Source organism: Emydura macquarii, unplaced genomic scaffold, assembly GCF_026122565.2.
Source record: "Emydura macquarii macquarii isolate MOO-44397 ecotype Brisbane River unplaced genomic scaffold, CSIRO-AGI_Emac_v2 contig_1146, whole genome shotgun sequence".
Lineage (NCBI taxonomy): Eukaryota > Metazoa > Chordata > Testudines > Chelidae > Emydura > Emydura macquarii.
In genome coordinates, this window is record NW_027131283.1 from 1,189,744 (window position 1) to 1,204,738 (window position 14,995).

Below are 14,995 nucleotides of genomic sequence, written 5' to 3' on the forward strand. Positions count from 1 at the left end.
GTTGGTTTAGCCTCCCATTCTGCTGCTTTTCCTTCCTGACCTCCTCACACTGGACCGCAGCTACAACCAGCATCCAGTGATCACCTCCCTGCACCTTGCACTGTGGCTGCTCCATGGCTGAATGAGAAGGAAGAGCATTGCTCGGAGGCTGTCCAACAGGTATTACTCAACCTTCTACTAGGATAGCCTACTTAGCGAAGTGGAAGAGTCTTTGGGGCCTATGGGGCCCATCTGATGTGGACTTCCATCCAGGACATCTTGGAATACCTGCTACACCTTCAGGAATCAAGCTTGGCAATTCTCTGAGAGTGTACTTGGCAGCAATATCAGCATTTCATGCCCCCTCTCCAAGGGAAACTGTTTTTTTTCCAATGCTGTGATGATGAGAAATCTGAAAGGTCTTCTCCTCCTGCACTCTCTCGTCTGATAACCATTCCCTTTGTGGGACCTGAACACAGTTTTAGCAGCTCTAATGGGGCCTCCATTCAAGCCCCTTGCTTCCTGTCGCCCCTTCTCACTTAGAAAACTGCATTCTTGATAATCTATCTCTGTCAAGAGGGTGGGTGAGTTGCAGCCCCTTTTGGCAGGGCCTCCTTACACAAAGTTCTCCAGGGACAGGATAACACTCTGCACCCGGAATTTGTATCCAAGGTGGTCTCTGAGTTTCATTTGAACCAGGTGGTGTATTTACCTGTATTTTTCCCAAAGCTGCATTCCTCCCCGGAGGAGCCACACCTCCATACAGTAAATATTAGATGCTGTCTGGCCTTTTATCTGAACAAAACTAAACAGTTTCGTGCCTCAGCCCACCTGTCCATATCATATGTGGACTGCATGAAGGGACAGGCGGTCCCTGCATAGACCATCTCTCGATGCATAACGTCTTGTAGCAACACTGCGTATGAGATAGCATCAGTTGCGCCTCCTCAGCAGCTATGCGCTCATTCGACGAGAGCATAGGCAATGTCAATAGCATTCCTCAATGATATTTCTATATTGGACATTTGCAGAGTGGCCACATGGTTGTGTATACATAAATTTATGGACCATTACATGATCACTGCTTCTTCCAGAGCATATGCTGATGTCGGAAAAATGATCCTGCGATCCATACTCAGATAGACTCCAAGCTCCGCCTCCAGATGGAGGGGGGGGGTACTGCTCGTGAGTCACCTACATGGAATACATGTCTGCATCTACTTGAAGAAGAAGAAGCTGTAACTGTGGTTCTTTGAGATGTGATGCAGAAGTGTATTCTACGACCCACCCTCTGTCCCCTCTGCATCAGAGTCTTCCCCTAGACATTCAGTGCGAAGGAACTGAGGGGGGTCGGGACAGTGATGCCTCATATAGCTAGGTGAGGTATTACCTGGGGTTCTGCCAACCCAGAGCTCTTGGTAACTTTACTTTGTGTGAGGTGGTGTCAGGATATAAATCAAATGGAGACACGGCCATCCAGCCGATAGATGGACTGATAGCAACAGTATAATACAAGAGTGCTCTCACTTAAAAGCCAAACTTGACTCAGTCTCAAGCACTTACTAATCCATTGTGGACGTGTGTAAAACACCTCCAACCCTCAATAATTACCGAAGTTTGAAGTGGCTTTTGAGTGAGTCTTCTAGCTGCCATTGGGGGACCCTAAAATCTGTGTCCAAGAAGATATCCCAAAGAGTCCAAACCTCTCCCCCCATTTATACTTGTTAGTAGACTATAACACATCAAGAAAAAAATCTTGTTGGGCAAACAGTTTCAAAAGCTAATCAAGAAGTCGCCACAGAGTACTAATTAACTAGATGTCTTCTTGCAGAATCTGCATATCTTGAGGCCCTGACAAACATGTCCTAGAGAGGATGCATAGATAAGCTTCTTGCTTGTCTCCTAAAAGACAGATCCCAGCACGTCCACCAGAGGCTTCATCAGGGAGGGGCACACAGTCAGGCAAAGGTTGAGCAAGGGGCTCCCTTTCTGTGATCGCTCAAAACCCTCCCCTTCTGGCTTAGTCATGCTAAGGCTTGGGCTGCTGCACAGGCCTGCAGAAAGGCCTACTGATTTTGGCTGCTGTTATCAACAAATTATGATAATCAATATTACACTATCCAGTGGTTTCTGGCCCTTTTACTGGTCTATTAAAATGTCCCCGTACAAAGGGACTGCAGGCATGAGGAATGAGTGTTGCCCCCTCTATGGGTAGTGCTAGGCAAAAGTTTCCATTTTGGCATGTGCACACCTGCTTGGAATACACGTCTGCATCACATCTCAAAGAACCAGAGGTACAGTAAGTAACCATTTCTCTTTCTAGAGTTATGGGCTCTGTCTGGAAAGGTCCTGCCCCAGACACTTTTAGTGAAAGCTTATCTGATGAACTTATCTGCCTTGACAGTGCAAGGGAAGAGAAGCAGGTTCTCAGACAGTCAGTACCTAAATCATGTAAGGAGCCAAACATATGAATTACCAAAAGAACTACCATCTTTTCTAGACAGGGTGAATATTGTACTGTTTTACTAAAATACTTTTGATGCTGTCTTTTTCAATTAAGTTATAGTAGTCAGTGAGGCAAGATATCATTTAGTCAGGCAGAATTTAATAAAATAAAATTAACAGTACTGTATAACACACTGACATAAACAAAATCAATTACAAATTCACTTCTGTATGTAATCCCCAAGACCACTCTCCTGGTGTAACCCATGCTAACACAATGTGGCTTATTGTGTCCTTCTAGTGGCTAGGTCATGTATGGAGACATATGAGACTGCTACTGCATCTAAACAAAATGACCTGTTTTGTTAGTGAAGCAATATAGACACATGTTTTGTCTCAAGGTCCAGGAAGTGTCCTTGTAGGCAACCTGATCAGGAGTCTCATTTCAAGTGTTACAAGTGGTGGCTTATATAGGGACTTGAACAGCTGTAGGTCTCTGAAACTTGGGAGGACTTTCTGTGTCTAGACAGTGTGTGTAGGTCATGCTAATACAAAATGTCTTTGTCCTCTTGAGTATCAAGACGAGGAGTAGTCAATTATTTGTTGTCAAGTTCCAAATGTCTCGGTCAAAGTATTGTCAAGGTCCAGACTCCAGAGAAAATAATAATTAAAAAAATAATGATAATAAGTAAATAAAAAGATTTTGGGGTCCATTCAAAAGTGTTTGGGACTCCAGATTTGGCCCACAGTTCACTTATTGACTACCCCTGATCTAGATCAAGTATGGAGAGATGAGTCTGCTACTGACACTGAGCTAATAGACTTGGTCTGTTAGCTCAAGTAGAGGCCTATCCTGTTACATCCAGAAGTCCTGAATTTAATCCGTGCATTTGACTCAGCAATCCTTACACTGGACCTACAGTCCTCAGCCTCCCGGTCAGCCCTCTGATTTCAAGCAGAATTCCTCAGAACTCCTCCAAAATGTCAGTCTCTTCCAGTTTGTCCCTGACTAGGTTAGGCTCTGTCCACAAAGCTCCAAGAAAACCTACTTGGGGGATCATGAACCCTTTCAAGATGTCTAGCAGCATTAAAGGAGAAAGAAGGGAAATGATATTAGTATATTGAATATTCAGGTAAGACTTTTGTCATTGGCTTCCAGGGGATCAGTGCAGAGCTTCACCCTTGCACCCCTCAAATGCTAATTTAATTCAATGGGAATTTTAATATTTTAATTTATATCAGGGATAAAAATGTATAGAATACATTGTGTAATTTATGATAAGTAACTACAGTACTTTTATATGTAAGGGCAGTAGTACTATTTTATCATTAATGCAATGGGACATAGGAATGTGGGATTCCATGTAATTCCATCCAAAGTTCTTAACAGCAGAGCTGGACAAACAATAGAAAACATTTTCATTACGATATTTGCAAAACAATCAGCCATTTTGTTCTGAAATGGTAATGTAATTTTTAGTCAAAATTTAAAAAATTAATTTTGGCCACTTTGTAACTAGTGAAGAAAAATCTGATTTTTGTGTGTGAAAATTGATTATTTGGGGAGGGGGTAGCGGGAGAGAAGGTCTGCGGTTTCAGATTTAGAAGACAAATTTGAAAAATCTCAATGAGTTCTGTTTTAATTAATTGTTGTCTATTTTGCTTCAAACAGGTCAGGTTCTGGTACACTGTGAGCTCTGATTTACGCCATTATTTTCCCTGATAACTTTGAGCTACAGTTTCTTGATGACCCTTAGTAGTCTATCCATGTTGCCAGTGCTCATTGTTTCCCTATCTCTTCCCAGTCTGCCACTGATTTGAGGTGTGATCTTGTGCGTCACTTAACTCCTTTCACCCCAACTTTCCACATTTGGAAAATGTTGTTAATATCATCTTTGTAAAGTACTTTAAGATCTCTGGATGATAAGTGTTACTAATATTGCCTAGGCTTTTGGGAATCTGATATTTCATGTCTCATAGGGGATACAGATTTAGGGAAAGACATTGCTGGAAAGGGCAGGAGATAGCTCTCTTGGGCATATTAATTCATCCTGGGCCATAAAGGGAGATGTGAAATAACTAATCTCTTTGCAAAGAAACAATAGAGGTGAAACTGTGTGCTTACCCATGTGTCAACCTTGAATATCAATGTCATTTTAAGAAAGGAAATACCACATTCTTTCTACCTCTCTCCCCTTTTCTCCTCCCCAAAACATATGCCAGAGTCACATATTTTTATACTCGCCTCTTAGTCAATATTTTGATTTAAGATTCTGGATGACAATTAATGATAAATAATCATAACTAATAAACCAAAGTGGGCTGAATTATCAAGTCACTTGAGATCAAAGTCTTATTGTTTTCTGTTGATTTAACGCGATCACCAGTCTCTCGCTGCTGTGAAGCGGTAGCCTCCATGCATTTCAGCTCCGGTTTGCATCGTCGTGGAGATCTTTTGATTGATCCAGTCAATGCCCCCCCTCCTGATTCCTTTCTCTTTGACCTCAGTGGGTTCAGCTTCTCAGCTAACCCGGTGAAACTTGAGCGCCCCGCTTTTGTTCAGCCCTCATCCCTAGCCTCTTTTTTTACCTCCTAAAGTGAATCCAGGTGTTTTCCTACGCGAGTTTATTTGGGCTGTACACAAGTTATCTCCATTACAGCCTCGGGCAAAGGAAGCGACTCATGAATTTTCTGTCGGCCTTGGAAGTGAGCGATTAAGCTACGTACTGGGCCCGATTAAGCTGCAAGTCACAGCAACCCGAGCCCCATCGCGGCGAGTCAGCCGCGCGTCTGTACTGGCGGCGTGCTGCTGCACAATGGAGTCATTGACTATTTATGTACTCTGCACAAGACGTCTGCTGTTTACTTCATTACAGGAGCTTTTCAGCTCCCAAAAAACGAACTCTTTGATGCTGTCGGAGGCTCCGCCCCACCGCCCCCTGGAAACCAGCTGACTGATTGCAGCTGGAGAAGAAGTTTTGTCATTTCGGAGCAGCTCTTTGGGGGCTGGGAGCAGCACTTGGGGTGGGGGCAACATCCGTAACGCTGCAGGTCGCAGCGGAGGTAGGGAACAGAGAGAGCACAGGGGCAGATCGGAGAGCCGGGGAGTTCCTCTAAAGCTGCCGGGCATATCTGAGCTGGGAATCGGGACGTAAAGCAGGGGAATTCCTGGAAAGCTTCCAGGCGGGTCTCAAGTGGGAGGCGGAAAACAGAGGGAGAATGGGAAAACAGGGAAACTCTTGTAATGCTGCATAGGAACCTAAACGAGGGGGCGCGGAATGCGTTGGCACGCCTGCAGCGACGCTTTAAATCAGGCCAGAGCTGGGGGTTGCTGGTTGGGAAAGGCTCCTTTGCTTCTCCAGTTCATTTCTGAGCTTTAGTCACATGAGAAGCGAACTCCTGTAATGTTACGGGTCAGGTCGAGTTGGGCAGCAAGTCAGAGAGGGAGAGAGTAGATGTTTGATCAGATCTTCCCATTAGCGGCTCCGAACTTCCCAGTTCACTCTTCCAGCCTCTGCATCCTTTCCCCCCCCCCCTCCTCCTGCAGTCTGGAGCAGTGCTGGGACTCATCAGTGCCGGGGGGGCTGGCCAGCACTCAACCCCTTCCGACTTTTAGAACTGTGTATACAAGCAGGGAGGGCAAGATGAATCCCTCACCGGGATGTAGCCAAAGGGAACTAGAGGTGTACATTTTAATAATCCCTAGACCCCAAGACAGCTGCTCTTGAAGAATAAATGCAGACCCTATTCACAGCAGGCGATAGGTAACTCCGCTTTCTGGGTGGTATTTTGCACATAAGGACACGTTGAGTTCCTTGGCTCTTCAACCCACTGATTCTTGCCCACCTTCTCCCTCCCCTTTTAAAAAATAAGATCCAGGGTTGCTACGTGATTGGCTCAAGTCTTCGAGGTCACAAGCCCCATGTGTGTTATAGTCCCCTTGGTGGACCGGATCGGCCTTACGGTTCTGCGGTGCCCCGAGCGAAAATGTGGCATCCGGCTGGGGGATGCCTTTGGCACCAGATGCGAGGGCAGAGCTCTGTCCCAGGAGGCGATGGCAGAGTTTGCAGCGGCCTGGGGGTGGAGGGAGGTGAGCCAAAAGAGCAGGATCACAAGCAACCACCCGCTGGACTTGAGCTTGAGGCAGGCCCATCTCGGGGAGGGAAAGGTGGGAGATGAGCGGTGTGTGTGGCTGTGGGGTGCTTGGGGGGCCCGGCGGCGGCGGAGCCGGAAAAAGGAGCGCTGTGCCTTTAAAGGGCGCTGTGCAGCGCTCCCGGCAGGAGGCGTGTCTCTGTGCCGGGCTGCAGCTGCTGCCGCCGCCGCCGCCGCTGCTGCTTTCACTAGCGCTCCGCGCGCCGCCTGCACCTCGGTCCCGGCCGCCCTGCCAGCTGCTGCGCTCCTTTGTGGGCAGCGCCCGTCCCGGCTCTGCCTGCTCCGCGCGCACGGCCAGCCCAGCCGAGCACCTGTCCGCCGCGCAAGGTAAGGAGAACTCCCCCTTCGGGGCAGGACATCGGGCTGCTCCCGGGGCTCTTGTAGTGCAGTGCTTGGTTATTTCTCCCGCTTTCTTCGTAAGGGGGAGGGGGCCGGGGAAGAGGATGGGGGGCAGGAGAGCTGCGGCCGGGATGGTGATTGCACTGGGCATCGTTTGTTGTAAGTGGCATTTGAACAAATCCAGACCGGCTTGCAGCTGGCTGAGCTGGGCACTGCTGCATACCAGATCGCTACTGGCTGTCTATTTATCAGTCATCCAGTTGGCAAACCCCCGGTTAGGGCAACAAAAGCTGATCCAACACACCACCAGCTTCTCCCAAAGTATCCCTGAGATATCTGTTGCTTTGGTTATCCGGGACTCTCTAATCACCATGTGCCAGGGCAGAATCCGAGTTAGTATCAAAAGCTTCAGAGGTTTAATCTCCTCTTCTGATCCTGCTTGCTTACTTCTCCAGGATGATGTTGATTTTGTCTTAAAAAGACATCAAGTCGCGCTCCTTGGCGGAAGGCTTGCCATATCAAGAGAAAGGATGAGACATGTGCTCTAACTTAATAGTAAGAGATCTTGGTGGACAGAAACCATCCATTGTTAACCTGACTAGTGTCTCAGGCGCTCCGTATTAAATGAGAAACATTCCTTTCTATATTCCACCAGTGTAATCCTGATTGCTATGACACCGTGTGCAGTGAAAATGAAGGAATGCATTCAAATGGAAAACTCCCTTCAATTTTCTTAGAAACTTTTTGGTAGAATAAAGAAAAATCTTTCCCCCACCTTTCCCTGATGCTGAGGGGAGTAGAAGCTGATGCCTGGGTAAAGCCATAAATGTTTGCTTTTGCTGCTTAAAAATATGCTAAGGAATGCATTGTAGTGAAGTCCAAAAGTGCCTGAACAAGTAAATCTATCACATACTCCGTTCGTTAATTAGGATGCACGTCTCTCCAGCAGCTAAAAAATTAATTACCATCTTAAAATGTCATTAATCATCGGCGCAGCAGAAACTTGGTTATAAACCTGGACTTAGCTAATAACAGACAGGGGGGACTTACCGTTTTTATGGCTTGTGGGAGTGGAGTGCAAGTGGGCCGCAATGTGTTTTTAACTGATAACATCAACATTCATTTTAGTCCTCTGGCAAACGTTTAAAGGGGAGGAGCAGGTTACTGATTTGTCAGCAAATCTGCAATACTTCTGTCTACAGATCTGGAGGGGTTAGTCAGGTGTTGCAGTGGGCTACTGCGTTCCTCTCACCAGACTGCAACAGCAGGAGGACGCTGGAGGCAAGCAAGTCTGAGTCGTTTGCAACGATTCACTGAAAAAAATGTCCAAGGAACAAAGCGTCAGGGACCATTTGTCACATGCGGACTCTACATTTCTCTCTCTTATCCTTGGGAAGGAAACAATCAGGAAGTTAAGTGATATAAGGCCCATGATACAAGCTCTGTAGTCAGGTCTTAGATATGTAGCTATGACCTGATAATGGAAAGCATTTTCTTTTAAATTACTGTGGTAAAAGGTATATCCCAGCAGGTGGCAGCTAAATGGAACTAGATTATCGTTTCGTATAAGAAAATGGCATAAAATATGCTCTGAAAAAGGAAGTACCTGGTACAAAAGGTAATCATTTAAATGTAATCACTTAAGGTAATCGTTTAAACGCATAACTAAAACGAATCTCCCTTTTCCAAAGGAAACACTATTTACATACCAATCGTTGGATACACAGGGCACACACGTACACACAACATTAGTAGGCTTTTAATACCCAGCATAGTTTTTAATGAATTTATGCTATGTCTACTTCAATTTTTTGTAGCTGTTGCTTGTATTCTCATATCTGCCTCGCCTGTGCGTGGCCTTGGGCTTTAAGAAGATGTTGCCACCAGACTCTGTAGGGCGAGGTTGAAGAACAAATCAAGACTTATAACAGAAAACTGAATATTTCAACCTTATTGTGGTTGATTATTGGTATGTGGAGTATAAGATCCCGATGGACACCAGTTTCAGCTAGTCCCACATCCGAAAAGAATTGAGTAGCAAGTATGACAAGCACTGAAAAGACCAGATCAGCTGCTTCAGTAAAATACTGTATAATTAGTGAACTTAATATTTTAGTTGTGTACAGTACTGGAAAGGAAAATGCTATGAGGGGGGCTATAGGTGCTTCTCAATTTTCATACTAAAATATTTTAGAAGAGAAAAAAGGCTTTTAAAAGGCGTTTAACAAAGGGAGAAATGAAACAGATCCTCTTAACATCTGGGAATCTGGAGGAGGTGGAGTTTGAGGCTTTAGCTGATTGTGTATTTTATAATGGTCTTTAGTCACCTCATGTAGGCAAATGTTTTTTTCAAAGAGTTCTAAATATTTGGTGGCTTCTTAGACATTTCTTACCAGAAAGTAAGGACGCCATGGAAGAATTCTGAGTTAACTACAACCTTCCTTGAAAATATATATTTTCATAATATACTAGAGAAATGTATGGTAGCACATAATAATGGGGATACCCAAAGCAACCCAATAAAATACCAGTAAAAACAAAGTCTAACCAAGACTGTGAAGAATAGAGTATATATTGAAAAGCGTGGATAAAATATGTTAATTCCCTCTCTGTATTGCGAAACTATTGGGGGAATGAATGTTGACACCTAAAATGACACGCTGGTTAAGGCAGTAAGTCTCAAACGCACTGATGCTTAAGGAGTGGTGCTCTCCGTGGTGCTGAAAAGGGAACGCAGCTCCTCTATCGTCACCGTATTTCAACTGGACAGGTCCAGTCGCTGTCCATGGTGTTGGGTGCTGTCAGGTTAGTGATGGACGGTTATTGAGGGTGAAAAGAAAGTTAATTGGATTGTCATGCATGCGCACAGGATTTGGACTGTAGAATACCGAACATTTAATTGTAAAAATCATTTATAATATATTGTTTGAAAGTTTCAGTGATTATATAATAGTCCGCGAGCTGGGAATGTTGTTAGTCTCTTATTCCAGGTAGCTGCATATTTTTCCACGTAGTTTAGAAAATCAGTTTGGATAACAGCTGGTTAAAAATAGTCATGGTGCCCTACATTTATTTTCATTTCTTGATTAATGAGTTACTTTTATAAAAGCAAACAATGAATTTCCCACGCTTTTTAAAAGATCAATCTATACAGAGTGCTGCATTCTGATCATTCGCAACAGAATGAGCATTTGAAGAACCCTAATCTGCGCTATTTCAGCCCTGTAGAAAAATGAAGAAGGCTTATAGTTACACGCAGGTCAGTTTTATTCCTCCTTGGACCACGATAAAATATGAACGAGTAGATCAGAGTAAATGAAACAGCTAATACATGAAAGAACATCTCAAATTGCATATTTTCCTGAGAGATATTCTAAGTGGGAACTGAAGGAGTCGCTAGTTATCCTTGCTTTTAGCACTAGGTGTTCTTTTTAAAGCGCTCCAATAGTCAAATCATTTGATTGAATTGCCTGCTAGATTGCAGAACTAGCCATTCATGATACTTATTTTTGACACTGCAGTTATGCCTCCATTTTAAAGAAAAGAAATCAGTGATGTGTAATAATCCCCTCGCAGAATGTAAATTTTTTTCATCAGCATTTTTACACTATCTTAAGTAAATATGTGCAGAGAAAATTAGTTAAATATAACATAGAAAGTTACTGTGAATTGTTTGCTCTTTTAGAGACATCTGGCACCTAGATGATAGGTAATATTTCAATTTTAATATAACATTGTGCATGTCCAAAATATGTATAGTCATTTAGAATTTACTATAACTCACGTCTATGTTGCTAGTCTCCTTATGGATCCAAGAGTGTGTTAAGAGTGCGTTATCTGTAAAGCCAGGTCTATGCTGTCTTCATCTATGATAAAAAATCTTTCTCATTGAGATTTTCTTCGGCAATAAAGAGGGGGCAGGCTCGAGGCAGAATACAGATTAATCTGCATTCATTTTCCTTGTGGGATACTAGGAATGATCTTTTAGTATGTATAATAAAAACCTCAGATAGCTTTAGAGAAAGCTTCACGTTCAGATTGTAAAAAAAAAAATTAAAAATCGCTGTCCTTTCTCAACCTATGTGTTTTAATGAATGCACATAGCAATGAAAACACAATGTAAAATATCTTGATTGTATTTCCAAGGAAAATCTGAAATTTCCAGAGAGTGAGTACATGGTTATTTGGAATACATTGGGATGGGGGGGCGGGGGAAGAAGTCCAGAGCTGTTTGAGGATACCAACTAAAAAAAAATGTCCCAGAAGCAAACTAGCAAGTACAGTTGTACTTACTAAGGATAATGGAATAGTATATGTTCTTAGACTACAGTCCCACTTTAACCACAGGTCTCGCTGGGCAAGCATAAAAAGTACCTTATTAAACCATAGTGAAAGACAGATTAGTGCCAAAGACAGAGAGGCATTTTGAAGTGTAGAATATGAAATATGTAAATCCACACATTCTCCCTTTCAAACAGCACAGTGATTTCAAGCAAGCTGAGCGATATGAGTGTGTAGGTCTTTCAGTTCAGCATTCGCTTTAGTTTTTAATAGTGCAAACTCCTCTTTACTTTGCTAAAGCTGGGTGTTCGGTAATCAGAGTCGGACCGGTACAAGTTGCCAAAAGACAGTCAGCATACAAATCATCACGTTTACATGAAGAGAATTAAATGTATATAAGTAATAGAAAGTAAAATGAAAATAGTGGGACCTTTTTTAGTCTAAACTTTAACCTGATGCCCTTCATGACAGACGGTCACCCCTGGTAATACTACCTCCTCTTTCAGAACTCCCAGGCTCAGTGATTTCGACCCAGCTAGTCAGCTGTTAAAATTCATGAACTGATTTTTATAGAACCGCGCGCGCACACAGACCATAGCTGCCCCTTTGCAGGAAAATAGCTATTGTTGAAAACAAACAACGTTAATAATTGTAGGCACGTCAATAAAACGGAGCTGCTTTTTTTTTTTTTTTTTTTTTTTTTTCCAACAGCGCTAGGCGGTCAGATCGGTTGCATGATAGAAATTGGGAAAGCTGTCTGGCAGGCAGGCTTAAGAAGAGACGAGCTATCTCAATTTTTCTCACTTAATCTTGGCTTCACGTCAGAAGCTGTGCAGCAGTGCAGTAGAATGGGATCACAGCAAAAGCTTCGCCACTAAAACGCTCGGAGCTCGTTGACTCTCGCTATGTGGCGATAGCTCAGCGATTTCTCAAGCTGGATTATCTATTGATTTCCCTCCTTTCTCGCCTCCCAGGTTTACCCGGCTGGACATTGTGTGTGTTTGGATTTCTCAAGGATTCTCCCCCCGACTAACATGGATGTCCCACCATTCCTTGCAGTTGAAGGTTGCTCCTTGGCGCAGTGAATGAAGAACATGCAGGGATTGCTAATGGGTTTGGGAAGCGTAGACTCTCTCCTCTCTCTGTGACCATGCCGTGATCGTGTCTGAGGGCCAACAGTCTACGTATCCTCATTCTTACCCTACCGGGGAACCTGACGCTTAGAAGGGGGAAGTAAGGCAGCGCGTGTGTGCATAGAAACACCATGAAGATTATTTCCCCGATTCTAACTAATCCAGTCTTCAGATGCACCGTTAGACTCCTTCTTTGCTTACTGTGGATTGGATATTCTCAAGGAACCACACATGTATTAAGATTTGGTAAGATTTTCCCCCCACACTTTACATTGTGTATTTAAAGCGGAATACGCATGATTCTGTCAATAGGTGGGGAGCTGGGAGAGAAACGCGGGGCTGGGGGATGCTACCGGAGTCAGTTGCCGCGGACCTTCTTTTGCGTCCGCAGGGCTGAATTAGCGTGTGGTTTTGTGTCGCCGATGATGATGATGATGGTGATGAAAATAATAAGAATATTAATATGACTGGCAAACGTACTTCCCGGAGGTTCTGCGGAGTGATGAGAGCTTTGTAGGCTTCCTCGTACTGTGCCCTTTTTGTTTCCATGGCAGTGGGAAACGCGGCTAAAATAGCTGTTGATTAGTCAAAAACCTGACAACTACTTGGTAAGTTTCGACCTCCAGCTTTTCCATGGCCCTCTCTGAGTCGGAGCGTCAGGGCAGATTCCATATGAATGTGACCCTGTAAGAGACCTTCAGTTCTGTTGTTCTTGAAAGATCTTTTAATGGACGTTATAGGGGTTCCGGTCCAGTGTTACAGAACAGAGTCTTCATAAACAATTAGTTGAATACAGAAGAGGCATCGGTGCAGGGCTATGACACATTTCAGAAAAGCTCCTCTCACCAGGAAAAGTGAATTGGTAATTATTTCTCCTGTAAGACAAAGAGACCATGAGATGTCATAGGCAGATCAGTGAAGCATAGCGGCTTCCCAGATCAAAGAATCTCGTGGAAACTAGTATTCAAGAAGCAGGTGTGAAACTTCTGTTAGAATGCCTCCCCCATATAAGGTTGCTTCTGGGAGCAGAAGCAAGAGGATTGTTCAACAACAGCTCGAAGCTCATGTTGTTTCTTGCCATTGGAGCAGACCTGGGCATGAAAAGTTCTTCAAAGTAGATAAGAGTTAAGGTGGTGAGACTTCTGAAAAGCACTAATCCACACAACGATCTCTAGTGTCAGTGGTACTACCCTAGTGTTTGTGTGTGAATTACATTCCCCTACTGAACACGCGTTGGAAAAGTTGCTTTGCCAACCAGGCGGCATTCTGTGTGCCAGCTTGTTATATATGCAAAAGAAAATGCTGCTTTTCCTTTTTTGTACCTGCCTTCTTTACACTGTAGCGATTGCAGGAGCCATTCAAAGCTCTTTTTTTGCTCGGGAAGGGTAGAATGTCTTGTATTTCTTTTAAAAAGAATCATGTTGGTTTTGAATGGAAGGCTGGTAATGATTGAAAAGGCGACGGGTTGTTATTGATCTCGTGTGCTGAATTCCTAGTAGTAGTTTCTTCTGCCTCCATCTGGTCTAAAGGTGGTGCTTAAGGCACGTTGCTCTTAGCAACCATCTTCAGGAATGCTTGTTTCTTTGGACACGGCTTAACAGGTCCATATATCTTGCGGGGGTTATTTTGCATTGCCTTTGCCGTGAAATCAGTGCAAGGGCTGACTGAATGTAGTCTGGCGCTGCCCAGTTATCTGGCCGTACGTGAAACAGGTTAATAATTGATGCTGAGCTCGGGTATTTATGCGCTTGAATTACTTTCAGGGGTAGCTATGAAAACAAACACCCTTCCCTCCCTACCATTAGCAAACGCGGGTCTGTGATTTAATTCAGGCTGGCCTGGCCAGTAGCAGCATCCTTGTTGAATTATTAGGCTGGGGCATTTATTGGAACATCATTGATCAAACAGTATTTTGATGATGGCAAAATACTAATTGTGAGGTCACAGTGGGGGTACATGGCATGCCTTTTTCAACAGGCTGCCACTTGGCAGCATATATAGTATTTTTTTTTCAGACTAACTTCCTTTCCCAAACTATCTCCTGGACATACACCTCGGCTTAGGGGTTAAACTCCGATGTTTGGTGTTCGCACCGGTTTGTTGCAGCCAACTAGAAAGACACTTCGGAACCACTTGCTGCCTTTCCGTGCTTCGACCAAAACAAAAAACAAAAAAAAACACATCGCCTTTCCTCTCGGGCTCTGCGGTTTGGGGAAGGGGCGGCAAAGTTATTGGGTTTCTTCTGGTGTGGAGTCCTGGGTGTGAGGAAAAGGGCTACTCTTTTGGCTTGGCAGCGTGGCCTGTTGCACGTCTGTCCTTGTGATATTTAGTCCAGGAGGAAAACTGCCCGCCTTCGGGATGTAGGAGAAGGTCTGCCTTCCTTCCCCAAAGGGTGAGGTCATTTGGCAAGCTGGGACTAACAACTGTGTAATGAACACCTTGAGTTATTTTCAGAGGTAATCAGAGCGCTTCCCCCTCTCCCAGGGCCCCGGTTCGCGTCGTGCTACAGGCCCCTCCGAAAGGTCCTGGCCGCCGAACTGCTGGGCTGCCGGTGGCTGTCCATCCGAGTTCTTCCTGGGTAGAGGCAGCATCGCAGGAGATCCCCTTTAAAGGCAGCCTGCCAGCCCCCGCTTCTCCTTCTCAGCTAGCAGCGCTATGGCAACAAG

General features: G+C 44.4%; 1 protein-coding gene across 5 annotated transcripts in view; it reads left to right on the plus strand.

Annotated features, from left to right (window-relative positions):
- Positions 1-14,995, plus strand: part of GRIK2 (glutamate ionotropic receptor kainate type subunit 2) — a 614,149-nt gene that overhangs the window by 38,643 nt on the left and 560,511 nt on the right. For 3 of the 5 annotated variants that reach the window (XM_067546521.1, XM_067546522.1, XM_067546523.1), the window contains exon 1: positions 11,977-12,575. In XM_067546521.1, coding sequence (XP_067402622.1) covers positions 12,461-12,575 — 115 coding nt within the window. In that variant the 5' untranslated portion in view covers positions 11,977-12,460. Of the gene's footprint in view, positions 1-6,807; positions 6,904-11,976; positions 12,576-14,995 lie in introns of those variants that run through there. The other 2 variants (XM_067546520.1, XM_067546518.1) reach the window with 2 other exon arrangements.